The following is a 20,747-nucleotide window of genomic DNA, read 5'->3' as shown; positions in this document are numbered from 1 at the left end:
TGCAGACGTCAATAAAAAGAAAATCTAGGCATGGCAATAAAAATACCAGATAAAAAATAAGATATCATTTTCTTTTTTTAATTTAAACAACCTGCCTGAGGGCCAATCTTGGAAGCAAACGAGTTATTGGGATAATTGCTATCCAAATCACTTCAGCGGCAATTCATTCCTGCCACCTTCTGACTTTATTCATTATGAGCCTCTTCTTGAGATCTCAGTTTTAATAGAACCAATAAACAGCATTGGGAGGCTTCCCTAAAGCTGGCCCAGTGACCTGGTAAAGAGAAAGAGACATGAGACAATGGAAAAGGAAGCACCATACAATTTGGTGCAAAAGAAAATTCTCTTCAAATTTGAGATGTCTGTCACTGGATAAGACTGAGATTCGGGTTTGTTTTGTAAGGTGGTTGAAGCATTGGATCAGTGTACCAGGTATCTGAATCTATTACAGCAGGTTACATGAGTCCTTATTTATTTTACATGTATTTGGAAAAGAGAATTTTATGGACAATATTTTCAAAACCAGATTTGGAACGTGCACTCACTATTTTACATGTGCAATCACTTATGCATGAGAAAACAGCAAACCTTTACAAGGTGATCTTCCCCAGAGTATCTGGGCCCTCTGTACGTGGCTCAGCTTAAGAGCAATTTCCTGAATATAGGTAGCAAATACACCAAGATAGCCAGCTGCACCTCATCTTTAAAAGACAAAGTCGAAGAAAGTCTAGGCAGTAGTTTGAATGCCCAGGGTGCTGAGGCAAGCAGTTAACAAGAAGTCTGTGCAAAGAGATGTATTATACAGTGCTCTCTAAGTGCCCCGTCCTGTGTGGTGAGTGCCCCCTGTGTGGTTCTGTGCGCCATCAACCCGCGCTGAAGTCACATTGACTCTGCCCCATGTAGGATTGGGTCTTAAATGTTCCTATTCTTGGGCTTAGACATATTACCAGTGAGAGGAAATTCCTGAAGCAAGGACTTTCAATCTAGAATGCATTGCCTCAAACTCCCATCGCCTTCTCTCCTGGGAGAGATTAGCTTAAGCGTTCTAGGCAAATGTAGGTGGAATGGCAGTTCAGAAGGAGAGGTGGTTTCTGAGATAGCTGGGTCCTAGTTCATGTAGGGCTTTGCAGATAGAAACCAGTACCTTGAATTCCCTTGGAGTTATACCAGACAGTTAGATTTCTAAATACCTCATGGTGTACCTGTGGATGCTGGTGTGCAGAGTGAAGAGTTGTGAAATGTGAAGAGTTTGGGTGTAAATTGCAGACACAGGCTAAGAGCTTCCATTGAAAATCTTGCCCTATATGTTCAGAAATAGTTACAAGGAAGCAATGAGGTTATTGTCAGATCGTGCACATATTCCACACACTTTCCTAATCCCCCAAAGAGCAAATGGTAATAGTTAGTAGGGGCCAAAACCTAAGACCATACTCCACTTTCTACTCGAGCAAAACTCCCCTTGACTTCGATGCATGTAGAGTGAATAACAACTTCAGAACATGGCCCCATGTGAATAGGTTAAGCTTTCGAAAGTGTAGATAACACAGGAGTTGTTCAAACATCAATGGCTATGTAGACCTATGTTTGGGGAGTTCCGAAAGATAAGAACATTCTGGCAGAAAATTTCAACAAATGCTTAAGGATATAATAAAAATAAAGCTTCATTCAGACTCTGCTATATATACATATCTTAGCAGATGTGTCTAAACTCATAGGAATCTCACAGGAACGGTGCAGCTGAATTTCTTTGTGTCTGTTGATAGTTAAAAGCCGTTATTCTTAGACAGTGGAAGGGCAAAGATGGCCCATCTATGGAGGAATTTGTTCCAGATAAGGGAAAGACAACACCTTAGCAAAGAGTTTCCATGGGACTGAGGAGCAGGTTGGATGATTATTGAAAAAAATGGGTGGTATGAGGTTTATGATTTAAGAGGACACAGAAAAGGGGGCTGGCCTGAAGGTAAATTGTCACAGTGAGTGTACGTCCAAGCAGGAAAGTAAGACAAGATGAAGAAGAAACATGGAACAGCAGTAGTAAGTGGAGGGGATGAAGAGATGTGGAGGTCATTTATTTTTCATTGGGGGCCAACACGGTTCTTGCATATAGAAAGGAATGCACTTTTTAATCTCTGGCAATAGGCCTGAACCACAGCCCTCTGTCCATACACCCCCACATTTTGTGCCTGTCCAGATCCAGGTGTGGGCTTCACAGCATTGCAGATCAGGACAGAAACATTGAGCCAGATTCCATTTGCATTTTTTTCTTAAAATCTGACTTTCTTATTTTGATGGCTGTTTGCCTTTTAAACTCCACGGGGCCTCTAAGGGAAAGGGAGAGAGAGGGAGGCAAATACCCTTCAGGATTCCTAAACTCCACAGAGCACTGAGCTAGTGGGGAAGGAAACTCAGGATGGTATTTTTCCTGAGCAATCAGTAAGGGTCTATACACCTTCCTTGTGACTCAGTGGGGCTGCTTTCCCTAGTGCTAGTGCTGGGTTTTGTGAAGTTGCAGGTTAGTGGAATTTTGTCATTTCCAGTTTTTATGTTTTAATCCTTCTATGTCCCCCCTCTGAGGTTCTGTAGAAGGAACAAGATGGATGTGTATCCTCCTGGCCTCCTGTCTCCTTCTCCTGGGCTTCACTGTGCAGCCCTCCTACAGACTGCACTGGGACCTTACAGCCCAGACAGCACAGGGGAGATGCTGGGACACATTGTTAGAATGCACCTCAGGAGGGCCCCAGTCCTGTTCCCATTGAACTCCAGGGAAAAACCCGTGTTGACTTCCTTGGGTGCAGGGTCAGATTGCGTGTTCACGTTAACAGTTATCTCATCTATATATTTTTTAAACTGCATGTGATATGGAATGGTATTTCAGTTACGTAGTCAATGGGTAAATTTTCAAAAGCACTTAAGTGACTTGGGCTCCTAAGTTCTATTGGTGATTAAGTCAATGGCACTTAGGCACATAAGTCATTTAGGTGCATTTGAAAACTTTATGTAATGACCTTAATTGCGACCTTAATTGCTAATTCCCTTTTTGAGTGTCTTTAATGTTAAGTTGATGAAGTGTTGTCTGGTCTCATGATATTTGGTGCTTTTCTTAAAGCCCCAGCTCCTGGAGTGAAATCATTACATGAGAATCTCAGCTTTCCCTTCTGAAAGAAAAAAAAAGAGTTTCTAGCGCTCGTGGTTGCAGAGAGGAAAAAAAGAGTTTCTAGCCCTTGTAGTTGCAGAGAAAAGCTTGAAAATATGTCCCCAGTGTATCCTAAAGATTCGAAAACCAGAAGGCAAAGAGAGAGGGCCAGGATTGTATTCATTTATTTATTTATTACTCCCGTGATTTTTGGACACTTGGGGTTGGCAGTACTGTGATGCTTTTGTCTATGAGTCACATTACACTCCCCTAGATATGTTACAGCTATCCACTAACATTTCCCAACTATTTTCCTGACTCTAAGGGAAAATGTGCTGGTCTCTCTAATGCTCAAGGTCACCCATTAGTATCACTCTTTAAAGGTGTGAGTCACCCTGTAATCCCTCAATTACATTCTTGTACTAGTAGCTCAGCAATTTCATTCATAGTTCCTTGATGAATGCCATCCATTCCAGTTTAATTTCTTAAGATATTCTATTACCCCCTCCTTTATTTATTTATTTGTTTATTTATTTTATAATGTTCTCCTGGACAGTGCCATCACCTTCATACCCTGGGATCGTTTGCCTTGCCCCATCATTCTCCATGCTGAAAACCAATGGTAAAAAAATCACATAGATTGTGAAATTTCTGTGTCCTCTTCGATTACCCTACCTTTTTTACGCACCGGTGGCCTACCTAACCCACTAAGTCTCTTACTTGTCTATTTAATCCGTCTGTCCATGCTATCTAAGATATTTCTTAGGCACCACTCATTGCGTTGTGAGCTTGTTCTTTCTGATGTATTTAAAGAATTTGTTATTACAGTCCTTTCTTTATACCTTCAGCTATTTTTCTTAAAATTTCCTCTTCACTTCTTTAATCTCCATGTTACATCTTGCCTGGTACAGTTTATGCTCTGTTCTATTAGCATCACTTAGGCATGATTTCCATGTTTGGAAGGAAACTTTTTCAGCCTTAATAAACTCTTGTGCCTTGTTACTTAACCATCCTAGTGTTATTCCACTTCCTTTTTCGGTTGTTGCTGTTGTCCTGGGATATGCATATTGATCCTAATAAAGGATTTTTAAGGCCACCTCCCTGCTGATTTAAGGATTTTAATTTCTTATAATTTTTCTTTCAGGCTCTTTCAAACTAACTTCTTCAGTTTTCTTATTAATCCTCCTCCTTGAAGTTGCATGTCAGATCCTACCTTGTGATATGATCCTCCTGCAAGGGTGTCAAACTTAATAATATTCTGGTCTCTGTGATTTGATGGCTTAACTATACATATTTCCTGAGCCACCTCCTACTCAGGTGTGTGAAGACTTTTAGTTAAGAGAAGCTCCTTCCTAGTATGCTCCAGAATGAGCTGTCTCATACAAAAATTATGTGTCAGCAATTCCCACACGTTTGAAAGGTGAGTCTCCCATCAAAAAAATGAAAAGCAATTATACCCCTTTCAGCACTACCACGTGGTGTTAAAGGCCTACTCATCTTAAGGTACACACCTCCTGTGCCCCTTCTGGCTAGTCATTTGCACTCCCTTAGGATGCACAACCCACACTTTAGGAAACATTGATTTAAGGTATCGAGGAATTATTAACCAGACCATGTCCTGTTACCCAACTGCTTTGGGTAACCAAAGTTTACAATTATTGGTAGGATAGATTTTGTTGTCATTCTGTTCTCTCATCACTCTGAAGTCTCCGGCTTAGGAACTTTTTGCTACCCTCATTCGGCGTTCCAGACTCACTTGCTCTGCATTTCTCTTGCTTTCTCTCTTGAAAGCAGCCTTAGTACCTTGTGCCATGATCCCATTCAGTCATTCCAAATAGAGTAGGGCCTGGTCAGCACCTGAAGGAGAGGAAAAACCCAGGTGCTACTTGAAGAGATGTCCTTGACTGAATAGGGCTCTCGCATGGGCTGTGCTGCTGGAGATACTAAAACATAAAATTGAGATCCTAGTTATTACAGTCCATAAATGTTTGCAAAGCATTTTCGCATTCTCTGGTGGAAGGCACTAGAAAAGATCATAGTATTACAGTACATACAATATGCTTTGAACTATTAGGGGGGAAAAATAAGGTATGTGTGACTGAAGGGTGCCACCCAAACTTCTGACCGACCTGCTGCTTTTATCAGGGATACTGTGTCCTACCAGCCTGCTGTGTGATGATTGAACACAACTGTCTGTTTATGGAAGCATTGTGCATTTGGGTTCCATAGCAATTCAAATATTACTATTTATAGTGGCACCCACAGTGCATTCAGTGCTGTCTCAGTATTTATGTTTGCTGTGAATGTTTTCGTCGTTTCATGGAGTCATTTCTAAGGACAAAATAACATGAGATCTAGTCTTACATTTCCACCATTCAGGAACTGAAATAAACAGTGAGAAGTCTAGATCTCTAGTAATTCATCACTATAAAAGGTTCCTTGAGGTGTTCTCAAAGCCCATGGCACATGTAAAAACAAATACTAGAACCCTCATGCATCCCTAGTTTGTGCAGTATGCTTGGCTATGTTAAACACTGAAAAGATCTCTGCATAGGTAGGATACACAGCATACCCTGAACCAGTATGTGACATGTGGGGCTAATGCTTCTCCGTGAAAGCCCCCAAGAGAGAAGTAGTGTGAGTTAAAAGTAGTCTCCCAAAAGCTATTTTTCAGTTTTAACCAGTGACAATGGCAATATTGTACATCTATTAAAAATCTTGAAAAGTTCTTTATATCTGGAAGAGAGGGGTGGTAACATGTAATTTATGATGTTATACAGATAGAGAAAAAAGACAAAATAGATTTTGGGGCAGGGGGGAGTGTGCTAGAGGAAATAAAAACAAAAAAGATGACTTCTCAACACAGATTCATGGATACCTTAGAATCATAGATTATCAGGTTGGAAGGGACCTCAGGAGGTCATCTAGTCCAACCCCCGGCTCAAAGCAGGACCAATCCCCAACTAAATCATCCCAGCCAAGGCTGTGTCAAGCCTGACCTTAAAAACCTCTAAGGAAGGAGATTCCACCACCTCCCTAGGTAACCATTCCAGTGCTTCACCACCCTCCTAGTGAAAAAGTTTTTCCTAATAGCCAACCTAAACCTCCCCCACTGCAACTTGAGACCATTACTCCTTGTTCTGTCATCTGCTACCACTGAGAACAGGCTCGATCCATCCTCTTTGGAACCCCCTTTCACGTAGTTGAAAGCAGCTATCAAATCCCCCCTCATTCTTCTCTTCTGCAGACTAAACAATGCCAGTTCCCTCAGCCTCTCCTCATAAGTCATGTGTTCCAGTCCCCTAATCATTTTTGCCCTCCGCTGGACTCTTTCCAATTTTTCCACATCCTTCTTGTGGTGTGGGGCCCAAAACTGGACACAGTACTCCAGATGAGGCCTCACCAATTCCAAATAGAGGGGAATGATCACATCCCTCGATCTGCTGGCAATGCTCCTACTTATACAGCCCAAAGTGCTGTTAGCCTTCTTGGCAACAAGGGCACACTGTTGACTCATATGCAGCTTCTCGTCCACTGTAACCCCTAGGTCCTTTTCTTCAGAACTGCTGCCTAGCCACTCGGTCCCTAGTCTGTAGCAGTGCATGGGATTCTTCCGTCCTAAGTGCAGGACTTTGCGCTTGTCCTTGTTGAACCTCATCAGATTTCTTTTGGCCCAATCCTCTCATTTGTCTAGGTCCCTCTGTATCTTATCCCTACCCTCCAGCATATCTACCTCTCCTCCCAGTTTAGTGTCATCTGCAAACTTGCTGAGGGTGCAATCCACGCCATCCTCCAGATGATTAATGAAAATATTGAACAAAACTGGCCTCAGGACCAACCCTTGGGGCATGCCGCTTGATACCAGCTGCCAACTAGACATGGAGCCATTGATCGCTACCCGTTCAGCCTGATGATCTAGCCAGCTTTCTATCCACCTTATAGTCCATTCATCCAGCCCATACTTCTTTAACTTGTTATGAAGTTAAATTTCTTTAACCTTATGCGACCACGTTGAGTTTAATAGGTGTACCCTGTGCTGTGATCCCTTTCAGTCATTCGGGAAAAGGTAGGGCCAGGCCAGTACATGAATGAGAGAAAACTCCTGCTTAAGGTGATGTTTTTGACTGAGAAGAGTGTGGGACGTAACTGAGGGCAGAATTTGACCCACAGGTGATAACTGTTATCCACTATATTAGTATCCCCTGTTAGTGTCAGTATATATAGCACATCAATTTTTCTAATTTTTTTCAAATGTTTTACTGGAATATTAAAAATGGCAATATCTTCTTATTGTCATAGATCAGTCTAATAACATCAAATAACCCTAAATGTAGCCTAGGGCTGAATTTGTTTTTATTACTTAAAGTTCCCATCACACCAAAACTAAACGAGGTGATGTTGGAGATATACCTTTGCTTGTGGTTGCACAGGTGTAGCTGAGGACAGAAATTGTTTTAGTGTGCGGTAATGTCCAGAAACAAAATCATGTCTTATGCTGAGTATGTGCCACTATCACTCTGCTCATATGGGCTAGATCATAAGCAGCTGCTGAACAGCCATGCAGAGATGGAAGGATGCACAGAGCTTTTTCCTGCATGGGGCTGTACAAGGACCTTTCACAATAGCTGTCTGTGCACTCCTAGTCTCTGGTGTTTCTTCTGGGGGAGACAGCTCCCTCCTTTCTCTGAAAACTCAACATAAAAAAGCCACAGTCCAACCCTTGAGATCTCTCTCTCTCTCTCTCTCATGTTATTTTTTATGTGTGTGAAAACTGATCTTTATTTTCCAGAAATATACAAACTTATTCTTCATTTCTCCATCTTCTTCTACTCCTCTGATGTACAGGACATTGTTACATCTTATCAAAACTTCACCAAGGTGTCCTGACAATGCACCATCTATGTATTCTTCTGTGTTTGCAAGCTGCATGTTCATATAGCCGTTGACAGACACCAGGTAGCCCTTGTACTCCATCCCCCACTTCAGCTTCACCATCACTGGCTTCCCCGTCAGCCCGTTCAGGAAGGGCTTGGGGTTCAGGGGCAAGCTTATGGTAACACGGCCTGGCACAAGGCAGCGGTAAAAACAAAAATTACTCACAGGGCCGCACGTGCACCCGCTGGAGTCTAGGTCTACTGCAGCAGCCGGTCTTACTAGTTAAAAATTACCCTTTAGTTAACAGATCAAGGAGACACATCAAAAGACTAACCAAACAAAGCATTCTTCTTCAAGTGATGTCCCCATGGGTGCTCCACTGTAGGTGCGGCAATGCCTTTGTGTCTGGAGTCGGAGATCTTCAATAGCAGTGCCCATCGGACCACACATGCGCAATTCCCCTTCCTCGTGCTGTGCGTGGGACGTATATATAGCGCTTTGTGGTCTGACCGCCCTCAGTTACTTCTCTACCGCCTGATGTCTGATGGTAGCTTCTCTCCAGACAGAAACCCCTTTCCCACTTCTGGCTAAGGTTTTCACAAGCTGCTTCCCCACTCCAAGTTTTTCCAATCAGCCACTATGTCTGTAGATAAAACAGATTCCACACACTACTTCCCTATAAAGCCTCCTTTTCCTTCACAGACTGCTACAAATACTCCCTATAGAGGGATACTGGGTTGAGTAAAAACCTTTTAAACAGGTAATTATCTTAAGGGGGTTTAATGTATATTTTCCTTTTAACCAAAGCCCACAGGCTTTTAGACTTACTGTATTTAACCACACTCAAACTGATACATTTCCTCCCAGTCTTGGGAAAAGGTAATGATACAGGGGCAAATCCAGAGATGCCTAAAGGTTAACAGTTACCATTTTGGGAGATGGTCGTCAGTGCAGCAGTGCCAATTATTACATTCACTCCCCTCCTAAGGACTGTTTTCATTGATGATATAGATCCCTGAAGTCAAATGCAGAGAAAAGAGCAAGAAGAGCCCACACTCATCTTTCTTATCGGGCTTCATTCTCAGGGGCACCTTGAGGGTTTGGTCAAAGTCCATTGAAGCTAATGAAAACATTCCCAGTGACGTCATTGGGCTTTGAATAAGGACCTTAAAGAAGAAAGATACATCACTAGGGAAGCCCACATTTTCCTGGGAGCAAATTCTTCCCTTCTCCAGTAAACATCCCTCCATTTTAAACTTGAAGGAAAAAACCTCAAAGACACAGTAACTTCCTGGGCATTGTTGGCTCCATCTCATTTGTTCAGTAGATGATACACTGTAACAAGTACAGCATATCCTATGAGTAATACAAATTGGCTCTGTGAGGGAAATACTAGCAATAGAGAACACCCGGATTTTAGTCAAACAGCCTTAAACCCATAGCAGATAAATGAAATCAGGGCCAAATCTGGATTTGGTGTAAGCAGGTCTCACTCCTGTATCTTAGGGAACAGGTGAGCACAGCAAAAACAGTTTTCATTGAGACATTAAAAAGTTCAGTAATAAAGACAGTAGCTGTAGTAGTAGCTTGAATTCTCATCTGAGGAAATGGTGCCATCATGTGGCCATTTTGTTTTGTTTGTTTCCAATTATGGGAGGGCACTTTTATAAAACTGTTTTCTTCTATTGTTTTTTTCTTTTTTAATACGCTGGGGCGGAGGGGAGCGTAGTGTAAATCCGTGTAACTCTAGTGAAGTCAATGAGGCTATGCTGATTTTTACTTGCTAAGGATCTGGCCTTCGAGTTTTTGATTTATCATCTGATTCCTTGCTGTTTTCTGTCCAGTTTGCCGTCAGTCTTGGAGATAAAAATCAGCAAACCCTGCACAGGACTGAGAGAAGGGAAGTAAGTGTGTGTGCGCGCGCATGCGCATTTATGCTGGAGGAGTTGGTGTGTGATTTAAAACCAGAAAACAGATTACATCTGTTTATCAAAAATTGAAAGGATACAAATGACTATAGGATAAATCCTGTCTGCTCTGTGCCTCCTTGTGGGTATGAAGGGCCCTAAGCATAGTAGTGCTAGTCCAGTTCCACTGTGCAAGGATGGAAGAAGGAATCAGGAAGCCTGTTTCAAGGTATACACCCCAAGGCGGAGGCAATTTTCAGTGGTAGATGGGAGGAGAGGTCAGGTACATTGCATGTGTTTTTAAAGCATTCCCCTGAATTGCAAGGAACTGTAAAGGTGCAAGATGCTGTTTACAGGCAGGATGCTGTGCTGGATGGACCTATCATCTCTTCTACTCTCCCTATGATCCAAGAGTACATGTCTGAAGAGAAAATGTGAGAGCTAAATCCTATTTCTTGTAACAGGAATAAATCTTTTAACTTAAAAATAGTTGGGCATGTCATTGGCGCTTAGAAACCTATGGTCACCAAGATACTGTGAAAGGAAACTGCCATTTATAACCAGTGCATTGCAATTATAAGTAGGCTGCAGAGTGTCAAGAGACATGGGTGGGGATGAAGGCATTGAAGAAGTGTAGGAAGAAAACTCAGTGTCTTCAAGCCTGGAGAAAAAAACTCTAAAAGAATCAGATGAGCTAATACCTGGCCTGTCTCTGGTGCCTTTCATCCAAGGAATTCCAAACAATTTGTAATGGTCATTTAAGGCTCACATCCCTTCTGTAGGTTAGCGCCAGTAGTATTATCCCCATCTTAGGGATGAGGAAACTGAGGCACAAGAGAGTGAAAGACACGCACCACAACATTTCACAAAGCTGGAGTAAACAAGCAGAAGGCAAGCAGAATCCTCCTCCCATCCTGCAGGCAGAGCATGGGGTAGAACCATGGTGGCTGCTCCTCCAGCCCATGGGGCGATGGAGAGGCTGCCATCCCCAGCATGGGAGTTTGTGCTTGCTGGAGGTAGGACATTCAAATCCTGGGCACCGCACAGTTTTATTTGAGGAAGATCCTGTATTTAGTCTTTGTTTAGATGCCAAATGGATTCGTCATAATTGGGCAGACGAGCAGGGAATTGTGCAGGACAGTTTGCGCAGGAAAGGAGAAGAATCTGTGCTGCATAAAATAAAAGTAAAAATCTTTTCAACTAAGATTTCAAGGCAAAGATAGGAAATCAATGGGAAGTGCAAATTCTTGCTCATTTGCCAGACACCTGGAGAGCTTCCACGTTTTTTATTCCATGTTGGGGCAAAGGCTGTTTTCTTCCTTTCAGATGGATTTAGTTATTGGGCTAGAAAATCCAAAGATGTTTGGCGGATTTTAGCAGACAGTCCTTTCTTACACAGAGTACATTACTGACATGTTAATGGTTGTTATACTAGTAAAAATACAGTACTTCCTGTTAGATGTAGACTGCTACATATTTTGATTCTAGCAACAATCTGGTAGGGTTAAAGGCAACTTGTGTAGTGTCATCTGGTGTTTGTTTTAGACAGATACTATACAAAGAGATACTGATTTTCAAGATGTTCAAGCAGATGATAAGGCAAAAACTCCAGTAAACCTTTAAAGCAACAGAAAGCCGGGGTGTTCCTGGTCAGCTCTCACGCAGAGTTTGCAAATGTTCCTCCATCCTCCCACAGCTCCCTACCAGCATTTCCCCTTAAAGTCCCCTTTCGAGGAGGCCACACGGTCATAAGGACCACCCTGAGCAAGACAGGATAGACTTTCGAGCATTTTGATTTGAAAGCAGATCATTCCCGTGAGCAACAGAAAGTTCTCCCACTAGGCTTGGCTTCAGGAGGTAGGATCCTGCTAGAGGCCAGGTATATAAAAGCACTGAACTGCATTACTCCGGTTGTATTTTGGTGTAATTCCATTGAAATCAATGGAAGGTAAAACAGTGGTGAATCAGGCCCCCAAGCTGTTAAATGAAAAGGAAAAATAGTGTAGTGGTTAGGGTGTTATCTGAGGACTTGGAGACCTGGGTTCAGTTCCCTTTTCTCTTTGACCTGTTCTTTATCATGTGGACTTGTGTTATATTCTCAGTCAGAATCAAGGGGTTGACTACAAATCTTTTGGTGAAATTTTATGAAAATATATTAGCATTCCATTCTAGGTCCTTTCCAACTCAGGAAATTCAAAATATTTAGGAAATTGACTGGTTCCTCCTCAAAACATAGGACTACCAACATGTTCGTGTGTTTTGATGTGAATGCTGAACTTCAGCTGAACCAAATGTCAAATTTATGCAAATCTTCAAGTTTTGACTCCAAAATAAAGTTCCTTTTCACTCAGAAGTGGGTTTGCTTTTTAATGAAAACTTGTAAAATTTCCAATTTGGAGGGGGTGGGGCAACATTGGACAATTTCTTTAATATAAAATGAAAAAATCTTCAGATCTGGAGGATTTCTGTTGCTATTTCGCGGAGTCTTAGTGAGAATGTGGTTCCCATCTCAGAAGGTTAATTTGGGGACACATTCACTAAGTCTCCAGTGTATTTCAGTCTAGATTTTAGAACACCAGGACTGCAGGTTTAATGTGCCACTGTCTTCTAAATGAGAGCAGGAGTGCTGAAATGAATCAAGCAAAGCCTCCTAAGTGGTACTCAACCTGCTGCACCTCTGTCTGCTCTAAATGCAACACTGAAGAAGCACAGTGATGACTTGTTGAATCGGCAAAGAGAAGACGCTTGAAGTAACCACAGCAGAAATAGCAGATACACAGGCCCCCTTTGTAAATCAGAGTTCAGGATTATTGGCCTCCCACAATTGTTTTGAAGAGTCAGAAGATTGTGTAGCTCCAGCATTTGTGGAGCAGTTTTGTAGAACCAGAAATTGCAGGTTTCCAACAATACTTGTAGGGAAGCAGAGGCTTGCAACAATAGTGGGCTAAGAGGAGCAGATGGTTATGCTGGGACCCAGCTGAGCGGAAGTAGCAGAATAAGGTTATATTAGTTTGCTCTGATGGGGCATATAGGAGCTAGTCTCTGGGCCACTGACGCACACTGAGTAAGTGGCAGGACCAAGAAGAGAACCCAGGATTCCAAACTCCTAGGTTCCTGGATTATACACCCTTCTGAGTAGGAAGTGGCATTTTGATGATGGATGAGCACTGACGGGAGTATGAGAGTTAAATACGCTTTTTCAAAGAAATTAGGAGAAAAAACAGGTTTATCCAGTGTGACATTTCAGGAGAAGCACTGACATGCATTGTGACAGGCATATCAGAATGTATCCCAAGGGTAAAGTAGCGGGAGTAGGAAATTCCTCTTGGGATCCTATCATGACTTCAGTGGGAGTTCAGGATACTCCGCACCATTCAGGAGGTGCTCAGCACCTCTCAGGATCAGGCATTTGGTATGCAGGCGAAGAAGCTCACAGCCAATGTTTTCAGAAAAGAGAGGAATCCAAGTCAAAAGTCCAGGGCCTGATTCTATGCTACATCTACTGAGTGATACAGCAAAGAAGACACAGCCCAGGGAGATGGGGGACTTTATGTCACCTTTGCACCCTCCAGGTTCTGGATTTATATTAGCCCTATATTCCTACTGAATAGGGGGAATTCTTCTCCAGCCCCTTGTAGCTCTTGCACGCAGCATTGACCCTCCAGATCTTGATTTAGAGCAACTCCAATTGAAGGGTATTTGGAGCCAGAAAGCAAAGCCCATTTACAAAATTTGAATCTAAGCCCAAAATCAGATTTCAGACTCTGCCAAAGTTTGAGCGTGTTTGGATGCAGGGTTTGGGGTTCGGCCCATCTATTTTTCAGAAGTATAAGGTTATTCGTGATGATCAACTAGGTCTAGTTAATACTGTATAAATATCAGTCTGACAGATTTCCAAACAATTCTCCATTGCTACTGGGGAAAACCTAGGCAAAGCCTGACTCCGGCAGAGAAAACTCTTCTGGGATATAGGCTCATCTTTCTTTTTGCCCTTCAGGTGAGAAAGTGAAGCAGGGCCCTTCTGCTCCGCTCTGCTGGTTATCCACATTAAAGATCCCCTTGTATGTTTCAAAAAAGAATAAGGGACAATGCTGGTGTCCTGCCCACCATTCCCTTTCTGAGTCAAAGAGGTTTAAAGTACAAGGCTGTCTGTAGAGATACTGCTGAGCTATAATGGCTTCGGTGGTTGCCCACTCACTGCGCCTCTAGCAATGCAGTAGTCATTACATTGTAATGAACTTTGAGATATCATGACGAAGAACACTATAGAAAATCAAATTCTGTGATTTTTTTTCAGCTGTCAGCATTGAAGAATCGAGCGTTTACTTTGCAGTTGAGGACACCTTGTCGCCACACAGTAGAAACTTACTACAGTAAACAAGCTTTAAAGTACTTAACACTAATGGGTGGCCGTAGCGGTCTTCAGCACCACTTACATCCCCTGCTAACTAAACTGTTACTGAAGGTTCCCAGGGATCATTTTCTGCATTTATGTTAAACATACGGCCACATTTATTGGCCAGAACTGCCAAACTTTTCACAGCTCTCTCTGCAATATTTTTGAACATCAAAATCCACATTCAAAACTGCTCCATAATTCAGCTTCTCATCACTACTATCTACATTTTCCATAGCATCTTCCAGGAGACTGTTGCCTGCTGTTTCCTTCTGCCATCCCTTTCCCATATAGTACTTTGCATCAATGTCTCTTTCTCATTTTTATTCTAATGTTAAAACCCTACTTCTTTTTGGACACCTGCAGCTAAAGGTCAGCGAGAAGTGCTGGATTCAGGAAAGCAGTAAACTAAACATTTGGTCATTTATTACGCAACAGAAGTCTTTCCGCTTTCCCATCCATGTTGTGCTCCTTCATACCAGTGGAGGATGCATTCCATGCATATTTCTGTGAATAATCTGACAGTTCAATCAATACATTTGCTTATGGGAAAACTGAGCATTTTTCAGACATGCACATAATACATTTCACCTTTATACCATGACAGCTTCATATCCCAATCCCAGGAGAGCTGCAAATGTGCATAATCTGTGCAAAAAAAATATTTTCTTTCTTTCTTTCTGAATGGGGCAAATGCCTATTCATTGCCTATCTAATGGCTTTTGCATTTTCACACTCTTTCTTTCCTACCCAGTTTCTGAATACCCCTCCAATCAGAAGTTTCTTTCACAGAACAGGGACAAAACCCTCCGACAGTAGCTTCTCAGAATGAGTCCGTCAAGATCTATATGTTGCTGTTCACTGGGTGAAAAGAAAGGGAGCACTTAACAAAGACTGCTTGAAATTTCACAGAAAGGTTTCCCACTGTCTTAACTCTAAAAAGAGTGGCAGGCCTGGGACTAGACCGAGACCGCAGTGTTTTGCCCTGTGCCAGGCATTCTGTGCAGTGACTGTTGTGTGTGTATGTGTGTAAGCATATTTCCATTACACTTTATTCTGATACGTTGGGCTTGCAAGAAATTGACACACTTTCTTGCTTGTCATATAGTGTTCACCCCTCTCTGTATTCTTTGTAACTAAGTAATGTCTATTTTAGATTCGCAGTCTACAAAGCTCACATTTTGTGGCGGTGTCTGACTTAGGACTTTTGGTTTGGAACATTGTATAGGTAAGGGACAGACACAAAGGTTGGGTCTGAATTCAGTCTTCCTTAGAGTGTGGAAGGTGCTGTTTGGACCTGGAGCTTTGATTCAGGCCAATCCCTAAAGTTAATGTGCTTGCCTGGGTGAACTGCATGTTTATACTACTAGATTTTGTGTATTAGCATGTTTGACAACGTGGCAAATGATTTGTTTTCAAGCTTTCTGGGATTGTCTTTACCTTGGATAGCTACAGCTATATCTAGTGATGACTGGCAGACAGAGACCCAGAAAGAACTTCATCATATTCTTTCCATGCTTTTCTGCCCCCACTCTCTCCCTGTTTGTCCAATGCATCCCCAGTCTCTCTTGTTTGTCCTAGTTATTCGTATTCTAGCTGAGGCTCTCATAGGTATGGGCACTTCAGCTGCAGATCCCCTCACTCTCACACAGTGGGCCAGGGATCCTTTTGACATTTGTAATAGGTTTGTAGACTTGGAACCTGGGTGTGGTGATTGGAAGGAAGGAAGGAAGGGGATAAATGAAAGTTTTGTAGTAAGTCACTAAACAATGGATTTTCAAACAAAAAGTTTTGCCATGATGCTAGTAACCAAAAGCCATTACTGTCTGTCTGCTCATTGGCTTGTATATGAAATGACTCTAGTGAGGGGTCAGTCCAGTTCCTAGAGGACAGAGGCTAGATTCACAGAGGGATTTAGGCCCTTCACAGCCACTTTAGGTGCTTAAATCCGAAATTTAGAGTCTCAAAAGCCCCCTCTCAGCAGCCAGCTAACCCAATAGGCACTTAAATACCACAGGTACCCAAATGTCTGCCAGTAGGCATGCACCCAGCTGCCTAAATCCTGATGCCCGGAGCCTAGCACATGTCTAAACCCCAGTGGGATTCTCAAACTAAGCATTCCCCCACCTATCTTACCTGTGGGGCCTATTCCAATAGGTGTGCTACTGGATTGAGCCGAGTACAAAACGAAGTGGGGGTGTTACCTGTTCACCACAAGAAGTGGGAAACCCAGGTTCAAATCCCCTCTCTGCCTGTTGTGGAGCAGGCATTTTTAAGTGTTTATACAAAATGAAAAAAACTTCAACCAGAGAGATTGAGAGAGTTCCCCTCCCCCCCTCCCCCAAAATCATAGAGCCCAGTGATTAGATCACTCTCCTGGGAGGTGGGAGACCTGGGTTCAAGTCCCTGCTCATCTCAGGCAAAGTGGGGGTTGAACCTGAGTGTCCCATAGCATAGGTGAGTGCTCTAACCACTGGGCTCTAGGTTAAAAGGGAGAGGGCACCAACACCACTTTCCTCAGGATCAGAATCAGGCACCTAAGTTTCTTTGAGGAGTGGGGCTTAGCCTGCATGCCTCTCCTCAGTATTTCCTGTTGGCCAGCTGAGGCATTTCCCCACTCAGTTTGCTGGCTTCAGTGAACCCCAGCTTTCGGAGCCAACTGTTCCTTCTGCATTCTATAGGGAGCCTGGGCTCCTAACTCAGGGGTGTGGATTCCATTAGGCGACAGGGCACTGCAATGCTAAGTCTAAGTTCCCTTTGTGGATCTAGCCCCTGCTGTCCACATCACATCAAAAATCCCCTCACAAGCAGTACATGGTTGTACTGGTCCCTGGTTGACCATTTCAGCAGAGAATCATAGGAATAAAGTCATCAAGTCCAGCTCTCTGTGCTGAGGCAGTACCAAGTAAACCTAAACCATCCCTAACTGATATTTGTCCAACCTGTTCTTAAAAACCTCCAGTGATGGGGTTTCCACAACCTCCTCTGAAGCCTATTCCACAGTTTAACTACCCTTATAGTCAAAAAGTTTTTTCTAATGTGTAACCTAAATCTCCCTGGCTGCAGGTTAAGCCCATTACTTCTTGTCCTACCTTCTGTGGACATGGCAAGCAATTGATCCCTGTCCTCTTTTTGTAGCAGCCCTTAACATATTTGAAGACTGTTATCAGGTTCACCCCTCAGTCGTCTTTTCTCAAGAATAAACATGCCCAGTTTGTTTAACCTTTCCTCAAAGGTCAGGTTTTCTAAACCTTTTATCATTTTTGTTGCTCTCTGGACTCTCTCCAATTCATCCACACTTTCCTAAAGCGTGGCTCCCAGAACTGGACACAGTACTCCAGCTGAGGCCTCACCAGTGCTGAGTAGAGCCTGGCAGTTACATCCTGGGTCTCACATTTGACACTCCTGTTAATACCCCCCAGAATGATATTAGCCTTTTTCGCAATCATATTCAAGTTGTGATCTACTATAACCCCCCAGATCTTATTCAGCTGTACTACCACCTCCCCAGTTATTCCCCATTTTGTAGTTTCGCATTTGATTTTTCCTTCCTGAGTAAAATACTTTGTACTTACCTTTATTGAATTTCATCTTTTTGATTTCAGACGAATTCCCCAATTTGTCAAGGGGGTTTTGAATTTTAATCCTGTCCTCCAAAGTGCTTGCAACATCTCCCAGATTGGCGTCATCTGCAAATTTTATAAGCGCACTCTTCACTCCATTATCCAAGGCATTAATGAAAATATTGAATAGTACCGGACCCAGGACTGACCCTGTGTGACCCCACTAGATATGCCCTTTCAGTTTGACAGCGAACCATTGATAACTACTTTTTGAGCACAGTCTTTCAACCAGTTGTGCACCCACTTTACAGTAATTTCATCTAGACCCCATTTCCCTAGTATGTTTATGAGAAAGTCATATGGGACTATGTCAAAATCAAGATACATCGCTTCTACTGCTTCCCCCTAACCACTAGGCCAGTAACCCTGTCAAAGAAGGAAATTAGGTTAGTTTGGTATGATTTGTTCTTGACAAATCCATGCTGGCTCTTATTTATAACCCTATTATCCTCTTGGTGCTTACAGATTGATTGTTTAATAATTTGTCTGAGTATCTTTCTAGGTATTAAAGTTAGGATGATGGGTCTGTAATTCCCCAGGTCCTCTTTGTTCCCCTTTTTAAAGATAGGTACTATGTTTGCCGTTCTCCAAGATAATTGCTAATGGTTCTGAGATTGCTTCAGCTAGTTCCTTAAGTACCCAGGGATGAATTGCAACAAGCCCTGCTGACTTTAATACATCTAATTTATCTAAATATTCTTTAACATTTTCTTTTCCTGTTTTGTCTTGTGTTCCTTCCCCCTTGTTGTTTGAGTATCTGATCACCATTAACCTTTTTAATGAAGAATGAAATAAAATAGGCATTAAACACCTCAGCTTTCTTGATGTCTTCAGTTATTAACCCTCATTCCCCACTAAGTAGAGGACCTTTTTGTCTTTCTCTTGCTCCCTATGTATTTTTAAAACCTCTTCTTATTGCCTTTATGTCCCTGGCTAAGTATAACTCATTTTGTGCCGTCACCTTTCTGGTTTTGTCCGTACATGCTTGTGCTATTCTTCTGTATTCCTCCTTTGCAGTTTGCTCAAGTTTCCAGTTTTTGTAGGATTCCTTTTTAATTTTCAGGTCATTAAAGAGCTTGTGATGGAGCCATACTGGCCTCTTACAGTTCTTCCTATCTTTCTTTTGCATTTGGGATAGTTTGCAGTTGTGCCTTTAGGCCAGATCTCCTGAACTTCTTTTTTCCCTTAGGTTTTCTTCCCATGGGAGCTTACCTGCCAGTTCTCTGAGTTTGTTGAAATCTGCTGTTTTAAAGTCCTTACTTTGTCCTTACTCTTCTTTTGTCATGACTTTCTTTCCTGAGAATCATGAAATCCATCATTTCATAATCACATCACCCAGACCTTCAGATTCGCTATCAATTCCGCCCTGTTGGCAGAATCAAGTTTAAAATGGCTGCCTCTCTATTTACTTCCTCCTCTTTCTGAAACAAAAAGTTGTTCCCAATGCATTCGAAGAACTTATGGGAAATGTTGTGTTTTGCTGTATTACATTTCAAACAGATGTCTGGGTCGTTAATGTCCCACATTACAACCAGGTCTTGTGTTTTGTGTATTTGTATTGCTTGTTCTCAAAATGCCTCATCCACCTCCTCTTTCTGATTTGGTCGTCTGTAGTTGACCTCTACCATGAATCATCCTTATTTTTTATCCATTTTATCTTTACTCAGAAACGTTCATCTGGTCTGCTTCTGACCTCCTTCTGGATCTCAGAACAAGTGTATTTATTTTTGATGTGTAATGCAACACCTTCTGCCTTTGTATCCTGCCTATCCTTCCTGAACAAGCTATACCCTTGTAGTCCAAGGACTGAATGGAGCATAGATACAGAATTCCCCTTTCTCTTCAGGTTAGGGCATGGGAATGCTAGAGGGATGTATGAACAAAGCTTCCCTGATGCTGCTCAAGTTGTTCACCTGTCCTGTGAATAAACAGCAGACTTCAGTCTCCAAGGGTTGTCAGTCCAGCAACTTTCACCAGCGTTAAATTACTTTGAAATAAATAAAGTTGAACTGAAGTATCTTCTCCTATGAATGTGTTTGCAAAAGTCCAACTTCCAAACTAATGTGGGCTGCACTGGTGCATCAAAAGGAGAAGGGACTCACAGCACCTCTGAAAATCAAACCATACGTTTATAGAATCAGCCAGGTGCTTCTGGGGTATTCCCTCCAGTGTTTTTTGGATGTGAGAGGCTAAGCGAGACTGTTGTATGTCTTGCTATTATTTAATATATCTTTTTTATAAAATGGAACACAATTACAGGGAGAATTGGTTTTAAAGATCGGTTTGAATTAAAAGGATACCTCATGATCAAAGCAGATTGTGATAGGTATGTTTTGACCTAGCAGAACTTGTGAAAAAGAGAATGTCTTGTGTATCCGCTCAATTAGACATCCTCATGCCCTTGTCCAGGGATGGCCTTGAAGAAAGGAGGTGTTATTCCTTCAACAATCAGCCATGGCACACTCCCGCTTCGGCAGGGGCCCTACCCCCATAATGCCTCCAAGTTCTCTGTCTTTCGGAGAGAGATTCCTTGTGTTTTATCTTGAGTTCATCTTGAATTCTCATGTGATCTGACACATAAGGATGTGTCCATGGCTGGCCAGGAGGACTCTGGGAGGTGGTTGTCTTGGTGTAGGAGGAGGAAAAGACCCATTCACATTACTTGGTGTGATACCTGCAATATCTATGAGTGAATGCCTGTGAGGTTCCTGCAGTATCTTTCCAGTGCCCTTGTCAGTCGGGGATAAAGCTCACATGTCCTGGCAAAGCTTGTGAACAAAACAGATATAATTCACAGTCTCCATGATTCCATT

The 20,747-nt window shown here is 42.4% G+C and overlaps 2 protein-coding genes across 15 annotated transcripts in view; one reads left to right on the top strand and one right to left on the bottom strand.

The window, feature by feature from the left end:
- The window catches only part of ZBTB20 (zinc finger and BTB domain containing 20), a 668,337-nt gene that overhangs the window by 608,401 nt on the left and 39,189 nt on the right, over positions 1-20,747 (top strand). The gene's annotated exons all lie outside the window — the stretch shown is intronic.
- On the bottom strand, positions 7,037-19,063 carry LOC102941641. The gene is made up of 3 exons (XM_037889528.2): positions 18,916-19,063; positions 17,887-18,000; positions 7,037-8,286 (listed from the first exon to the last, which is right to left on the bottom strand). The coding sequence occupies exons 1-3, from the start codon at positions 19,061-19,063 to the stop codon at positions 7,883-7,885; spliced, it is 666 nt and encodes a 221-aa protein (XP_037745456.1). The 3' UTR covers positions 7,037-7,882.

The sequence above is a fragment of the Chelonia mydas genome, chromosome 1, assembly GCF_015237465.2.
Source record: "Chelonia mydas isolate rCheMyd1 chromosome 1, rCheMyd1.pri.v2, whole genome shotgun sequence".
Lineage (NCBI taxonomy): Eukaryota > Metazoa > Chordata > Testudines > Cheloniidae > Chelonia > Chelonia mydas.
This window is presented reverse-complemented; position numbering and strand designations above follow the sequence as displayed.